Genomic DNA, 8,366 nt, shown 5'->3' with positions numbered 1-8,366 from the left:
CACACACACACACACACACACACACACACACACACACACACACACACACACACACACACACACACACACTAACAAGTCAGCTCCAGCTGGCCTGCAGCTGAGGAAAGGACCAGCCTTCCTGGCACATCTTTGAATCATGACATGAATGACGTCCTGTAACAATGAACTAATCTTGTCTGTCCTTTTCCGCAGCAGAAGAAGAAGAAGCAGCAGAGCATCAGCTGACCAGGAGACTCAAAGACAGAACACACCCTCTGCATGTGAGTTTAAACAATGAATACTGGTTTCACCTCCAGAGGGTCTGACCGGAGACAGCTGCACAGTTCCAACAGAGACACATAGACACAGGGGTCCAATCCTAGATGCACAATGGATCATCCAGAGCCGGACTGCCCTCAGTCTGACCACTGCTGTTCTGAGCAGACACATTAAAAGCTCAATAAAAATATACAATAAAATAAATGCAATAAATACAATAAGTTGCATGATATTATCTGTAAGTGAAGGCATCCGTCTCCTTCAAACTAACTACTTTGTACACCAAAGTTCTCATTGGAGCGCGTCTAAAGTCTCTTTCCTGGTGTTTCACTTCAAGTAGTGTGTCTCACCGTATCTACCGTGCTGGGACAAAAATGTCCATTGCCTTTGGCTCTCGATTCTGCGAGGGCACCATCAATACATCTGGGGCGTAGCGCCGCCCAGGACCGCTGTGATTGGTTTAAACAAACACAAACAAGCCAGAATAGAAATGTGGTGTAGCCAGACTACACCAACAGTAGCAGAAGTGTGTATGAAGTCCTGAGACGTTTGAAACATTATCTAACGCTGTTCAATGAGGCCTGGACTAATTTCAGAGAGCCCCCCCCCCCCCCTCCCCCTGTTTTTTGAATTGAGATAGCTTTCAGAGAGCAGGAGAGGTAGGTAGCACACGCTGTGGGAACTGGACTCCAAACCCCCAGCTCCCAGCATTCTGTTAGCTGTACTCACATCCTCACTGCTCTACAAGCCTGTGAGGTTAGATCCGGGCCTGGCCAGGCCAGGCCATGCCAGGCCAGGCCAGGCCATGGTCACCTCTGAAACCATATAAATCATTTTCCAATGTTTCCTAATGACGCAGTAGTTCTGAGCAGCAGGTCACAGGGAGAAATTCAAGATGCAAGATTCAAGATGGAAAAATGGGAACCTTAGTGTGTGTGTGTGTGTGTGTGTGTGTGTGTGTGTGTGTGTGTTTGTGAGCCGTAAGATTAACCCTGTCTCCTTCTCCCGGGATAATACTTAATTTTAAGAGGTTATTTAGAGAAAGTGCATCTCTGTCTCACCTATCCATCACGGACCACATGTTATTACTTTGCTTAGTTGTCTTCCTGTTAGGGTTGCCAGGTTGTGATCGCGGAGCTTGTACCTGGTTAAGATCACGGCGTTTTCTCTGTGACAGTGGAAAGATCTAGATAAATCTCTTTTTAGGCCTAGGTAATACTAGGGGTGGGGGGAAAAATCGATACAGTATAGTATCGCAATATTTTCAGTTGCAAAACTGTATCAATACACAAGCGCCACGTATGGATCTTTCATTATATATGTGTTGGTCAGTTTGTCTGCTTGACAATCCCATTTTGCTGCAATAATATTGAAGTAATATGAACAAACAGAGAAATGTATCTTTTTAGATAAAACAGATGTTGACAAAGTTTTCTTTTGGGGACGTCATTTGAAATTGGGAAAAATCAGTATAAACCGGTTATCTCTCGCGCTCTCTCTCTCTCTCTCTCTCTCTGTCTGTCTGTCTGTCTGTCTGTCTGTCTGTCTGTCTGCGTCACAACTGGATGATTACCATGGTTATTGCTGTGTTTGTGTGAGCTGATTGGATACAGATGAAGCTGAATGTTTCCACTTGTCAGCCATAAGTTCTGTTCCAGTTGGTAACGGACCGTACGCTTAGGGTTTACTAAGAGCTATATCCACACACACACACTCACACACACACACACACACACACACACACACACACACACAGTATAGTCCCCGTATTCATCTTAGTTCCGCGGTGCCCAGTTGAAATGTCAGGCGTGTTGTCCATGTTAACCACATATACCAACACACACACTCACGCACACACTCACACTAATACTCACACACACACAAAATTACTCACTGACTCACTCACTCACTCACTGAACAGAGGAGGAAACAGACGGCAGCACAGATAAATGAGAGGGTTGACTTTGCTTTGGGGGGGCGTCTGGGTGTAACTGACTAAAGAACATCAGCAACAGAGTCACTCCTTCACTTACTGTTCTCTCACACTGCAGAGGCACTTATCAGATAGAGCTCCATTGTTCCAATGCACAGAGCCAGCAAACAGATGAGAGGCCGTTAGTTTCACAGCAAAGGACAGATGTGAGAGAGAGAGAGAGAGAAAGGCAGGGAGGGAGAGAGAGAGAGAGAGGAATGGAGGGCCTGAAGGAAAAAAGGAAGAGAGTGGGAAGGAGGGATGGAGGGAGGGGCCGCTGGTTTGAACAGATGTGGGCAGAGAGGCTCATTTTCCGCCCAAGATTGCAACGAGAAGGGACAGCCGATATGTGGACTCTACTGGATTACACATCAGCCCGTGGACTTCTTTTAGTTTGAACGTTTTAGTCTTCATCTTGGTTTGGTTTTGGAATCTGTTCCACTGGAGTTAAGGTACACATGAGCTTTGTTTGTTGGCGCAGTTCTCTCTTCTGAAGCCAATTAGTGGTTTAGTGTTTCGTTCCAGTTGATTTGTGCCGGGTTTTTTTCTCTTATGGTGCGAAGAAAATCAGCAGCCTGCAGCTCTGGAAACTGCCAGTTGGATCTTTTTTTCCCCCCTGGGAACACCCTCAGCCGCTCTCATACGTAAGATTTTCGTTGAGTTTAGACCGAAAGGAGAGACAGCAAATAGAGGTGTGGTCGATTTTAGGATTCAAGCTGCGAATTTCCCCCACAGCAGCTTGCGTGTTAACACATGGATCTGCCAGCATGTATGAGAGACACAGGCGCAAGTACAGCTTCTGTTCCAAAGGAGAGAGGGCTGTGGATGTGCTGCTGATCAAGGTACGTGTGTGTGTGTGTGTGTGTGTGTGTTGCGTCTGAATAATTGCATAATGCAGTGCTGTTTTAGACGGTTAATCAATTATACGTTGTTTTTTGCAGTAGTTTAAGCCTGTGATATTTCCAAGAAGTCATTGTATCTGCAGTCTCCGAGGCCACGTATGATGGTGATATCTTGCTAGAGTTTGGCATATTAGTATACATATTTTAAAAGTGTGCATTCATTAACCCAGTTCTGCTTCCCTCTCCGGACTGTTCAAGCTTCTATCTCTCCATGTTGTTATTTTCAGAACAAGTTTAACTACTGAGAAAAGCTCAGTTTAAAACCAGGTTTATGTTACTGGTATGTTCAGAAATCTGGATGGATAGAGGTCTCCTGATTTTTTTTGTCTCTCTATTTTTGCATAAACCTTTTCTGAGTTTTGGAACTACACTTTCCACAACGCTCTGGGTGATGCAAACAGGAAGTACAATGTAGCCATGGAGACAGCTTCCCCTTTGGCTAGTGTGGCTCCTCCCATCCTAGAGAGGGATGGAGGAGATGTATTTGCCAAACGGGACACCCTTCATTTAAGGAGATGAGAACTAGCAGGGTTAGGGCTAACTGTCACATGTGTCATGATGAACACACAAAAGCTGAAGACTGTCGCACAATGTAACACATAGACAACTCATATATGTTTCTTACTGGAAGATCAGCCCGGACAATAGGGAGCTAAGACACCAGCAACACACGTTCTATAGAATAGGATGAGTTCACACTTGTATTCCTGTTTGTCCAGGTAATGTGTCTAAGTGTCGACAGCCCTGTCAAATATGTGAGGATATGAATATTATGCTGATGCTGTAATTATGTCTGTGTGTTCACACTGAACAGAGAAGAAGGCTTAAAGGTTTAAGATGCCGTGTCATTTATCTCACTGGGGAGTCATTGAGAGGACGTATCTTCCTTCTTGCACATGTTTCTGCCATGGCAGATCGATATTAGTGACATCTTGTGTTTTTGCCTCAGCAGAACTGGTTTCAATGTTTGGTGGTCCTAATTTGATTCACATGGGATCTACATTCTGAAGGAAGTCATATTTACTGTAGGCTCCAGCCGGAGGGATTTTACATTAGATATACAGTGGTCTAAAAAGTTTACACATCCATGCTTAAGTTGGTTAAAAAGAGGAGTAAAAAAACATCTTTTGGAAATTGATCTTAATGCTTTAATTCAAAACAAAATTGGAAAACCCAATCTTTTAAGGACACTAGTTTTCTTTGTGAATGAATAATGTATTGTAAATAAATAAATGTTCTTTGTTAAAATACAGGGGGCATAAGTATAAACCCCCCCTATGTTAAAATACAGGGGGCATAAGTATACACCCCCCTATCTTAAATTCCCATAGAGACAGGCACATTTTTAGTTTTAAAGGCCAGTTATTTCATGAATCCACAATACTATGCATCCTGAGAAAGTTCCCTTGGCCTTTGGAATTAAAATAACCCCCCCTCATCACATACCCTCCACCGTACCTAGAGATTGACATGGTGTTATTTCAGTTAGCTTAATTGCTAGTTTGATTGGCATTGAGAGATGATTTTATGGAAAGTTCCCTATGCCAATTTCTATGTATATCGTTCACAAAGAAAATTTGTGTCCTTTTTTTTATTAAGGCATCGAGCTCAATTCCCCCGAAACGTTTTTTATCCCTCTTTTTAATCAACTTTATCATGCGTGTGTAAACTTATTCAAGCCACTTAGGGCCCTATCTTGCAACTGCCGCAACACAAAGCCCGACGCAAGTGTCTTTGCTATTTTAAGACCATCCAGCACCCACGTTGTTGAAATAGCAAATGCACCTGCACCTCTCTTTGCACCCATGAGCGTGCTAGTCTTACAGGGAGGTGTGTTCAGGTGCATTCTGGGCGTATTGCTATCTTGAGGCAGCGGGAAGTGATTGTGCCATTGACCAACAAAAACCTGATCTAAAGTCAGAAACGCAGCATTTCATTGTTATTTTTTAACAGTGCATTAGTAAAATGTGCCTAGGCTTATGCACAACCTGCACACTATGCTTGTTACGCACACAGGGAAGTGCAGCAGCAGCAAACACACACAAAAGATTACAAATAAAAATATGTTGGTGCAAATCCCCCATCATCATAGCAAAGCGGCAAGGTACAACCGCGCGTTCACATTACACATACTAATATACACACAGAGGTATACACACAGATATGATATTTAGTAGGCCTGCACAATATTGGAAAAAAATCTGACATTGCGATATTTTTTCCCCCTATATATACATATTGCGATATGAAAAAAGAAAGTCATTTTTAAAAGATGACATAAATAGCTCTATTTGGAAATAATAAATAATTTTCAACAACTGCGGTGATTTTGTAGGGGAGTGCATCTACATAGAAGATACACATTAAAAAAGGTAATTTCAAATGTGAACCATTCTTTGTTAAACTTTAATGCTTAGAAACAACAGAGCAAGTAAGCTAAGCCTTGTGACTAACGTTACTCTTCTGAAGTGGTTTTCAAGAGGGAAATTAGATAGAAATATGCTGGTTGACTAGCACGACACCATTCTATTCATATAATAATCCAGGCAGAAGTGTATGACAGTGACTGCATGTTGCTTCCTCTAAATTTTAGGTTGTGGTTGACAGCGGGGCCAGCTCGTTAATTTGATAAATTGATCAGACCTGCAGGTCACGCGCACTAGCAATGAAGTCCGTGTATCCAAGAACATTAAATCAGTGGAAATGACCTTAGATCAGACACAGGTTTCTGTAGTAGATTAGTGTTACGTTTACAGCGTCACGGCTCCGAACCGTATCGTTAGTTGGGTCAGAGGGGCCCCTTGTTTCTTTAGGCTAACTATATTAGCTTTAACCTGGCTGGTAGCAGCTTTTTAGAAAAGTCAACATTCCAATCAGAATCTTATTGGTGTCCATTTTGGCGTCTCGGACTCGCCATCCACTCAAAACGTAAAGTTACTACTCTTTGGCCGGCTCGCAAGCCCAAACGGCGTGTGTGCGCCGTGCCTGTTGGTGTGTTTCCGGTGTGGTGTTGTAGTTTTTCTAACGTCACTAGTTGTTGCAATAGCATGGGGAAAAAGTAAAACGTTTGCTAGGCCAAAAAGAACGTTAATCTTGCAATAATAAAACACGCACTAGTTAGTGCATCATCTAACACTATCTGGGTCCCTCAGCTCCAAGCCCATTTGCTCTTACTAAAGAGAAAAGAATCTTTAAAAACACATCAAATATATGTAGTTTTATCTTCCTGAATATTGTCAGACTCTGACACGCTTCTTCTTTCTGCACATCCAGTCTCCTCTGTTCATAATTGTAACTCACTGCTGGATACCGGTCTAGGCACGTTTTGTTAAGAGTGTGGAAGAGCATCCTGGAACAAGCCTGTGGGGGTGCAGTCCAATGAAAAAGTAAATTATAGCATAAGAGATCCTGAAACCCAGTGCGGATCAGTGTAAACAGGGTGACTGTGTGCTACGTGTGGCGATGCAGGGGGGGGGGGGTTGCCTTTTCAAAGACACTGTCATCCAGTTGCACACTGTCTTCTTTGTGCAACAAACACACAAAACACACTCCTCTGAGTCTGGATGGACGTCTGAAAAGAAAAGGAAAGAGGAGATGGGACTAAGACAGACAGAGACATGGACTCCGGGCTGGGTTAGTGATCTAGGCAAGTGCAGGCTTCGTTTGCTTGCTGACTAAGTGGAAGACATAACAGCCTCTTCTTCAGTAGAAAGTGTCTGAGTACGGAGCTTATTGCAGGGATGGGTGCAATCCAGCGAGACAGGAAGTTGAGGTCAGAGAAGCAGCCTGAGTGTGTGTGTCATCAGGCTTACTAAACATGATGTCTGTCTATGGTTTTAGCTTTTATTTGGGGGAGGGGAGTAGTTTGCTTGCCGAGCTACTACTGGGATAGTGATCGGATCAAAGGAAATATTCGGACTGCGCTTGTGAATATGGAGTCTTGTGATTCCAACTGTTATTTTTTTGATTTTTATTTCTGGTCTCTCAATATGGACATTTACTACACACTGACTCTGTAATGAGCGAGTCATTAACAAATGTCCCAACCCACTTGTGTCTTTGTCCTACTCTACTTCCTCGCCTTCCCTCAGGTTCTCCTTGGATTTAAAGCTGGTGCCTAAACTCGGTGTGCTGTGTGTGTCATGTCAAAGATCTGCTGTGTGTCCGTTCAGCGGGCTCGGATGAGTAATATCTGGACTTACAAGGTGGTGTGTTCAGGCGCATTTTGTGCGTATTGCTATCTTGAGGTAGCGGGAAGTGATCTCACAATTGACCAACAACAACAACCTGTCTAAAATCAATAACAGCCTTTTGTTGTGGTATTTTAACAGCACTATAGTAAAATGTGCCTAGGCTAATGCACAGCACGCGCACACTACGCCTGTTGCACACACAGGGATGCACAGCAGCACACACACATGCAAAAGATTACTCTACATACAGTGTAAAAATATTACGGTGCAAATATGCCATCACAACAACAATGCGCCAAGGTCCAAATGCGCCTGGCTGTTAAAGGGAATGGGAGATGACCTCTGATTGGTTGATTGCATGTTACGCCCAAAAAACTTCTATGAATTAATAAAGACTCTAAGTACAACCCTTTGGAACCATGCGCATGTTGCACGGACCCTTTTTTCTGCCCTCAAACTAGCAAAAGTGGATTTGGACGCGGCCTACATGCACCTGTGCCATACGCTTCACGCCGTGCGCTTAGATCGTTAAAATAGGGCTCATGATCTGAATGCAGAACTTTGTGTATTAAAAGAAAAATAATTATGATGAACTAATGCAGTCTGACTTGAAATTTTCCCTCTGACCTCCCGTTCTGTTTTCACTATTGACTTCCACCTCGACCAGTTACAGTTACACAGCTTTTAATTACAATCAGTTGCAAATCATACTTTATTTATTTAGGTTAAATGGTTAAAATATGATATGACATAAGATATATGTATGTATATGTACCAAAATATTATCCAAATATCAATTAAATATAATTGATATTTAAAAATTTAAAGATAAATAAAAATCTTTCAAAGCAAACTCCTTAAATTCACTGGAAAAAAATATATATGTACATACTACATTTTGCAGGATATTTGGGAAAGATTTGTTCATTGAGGAATAAAATAATAATTCATAAGAGTTCCGCAGAGCTTTACACAGACATTAAACATGTGCAGCTGGTTGACAAATGCTGTCTGTTGTCTCCTACGTGTTGGGGGGGGGGG

At 42.7% G+C, this 8,366-nt stretch overlaps 1 protein-coding gene across 1 annotated transcript in view; it reads left to right on the top strand.

Annotated features, from left to right (window-relative positions):
- akap13 (A-kinase anchoring protein 13) overlaps positions 1–8,366 on the top strand; it is a 71,982-nt gene that overhangs the window by 37,125 nt on the left and 26,491 nt on the right. Inside the window, exon 13 of the mRNA XM_034880207.1 lies at positions 193–260. Coding sequence (XP_034736098.1) covers positions 193–260 — 68 coding nt within the window. The remainder of the gene's footprint in view (positions 1–192; positions 261–8,366) is intronic.

Source organism: Etheostoma cragini, chromosome 8, assembly GCF_013103735.1.
Source record: "Etheostoma cragini isolate CJK2018 chromosome 8, CSU_Ecrag_1.0, whole genome shotgun sequence".
NCBI classification, from domain to species: Eukaryota; Metazoa; Chordata; class Actinopteri; order Perciformes; family Percidae; genus Etheostoma; species Etheostoma cragini.
The sequence above is the reverse complement of the archived record's forward strand: the minus strand, read 5'-3'. Positions and strand labels throughout refer to the sequence as shown.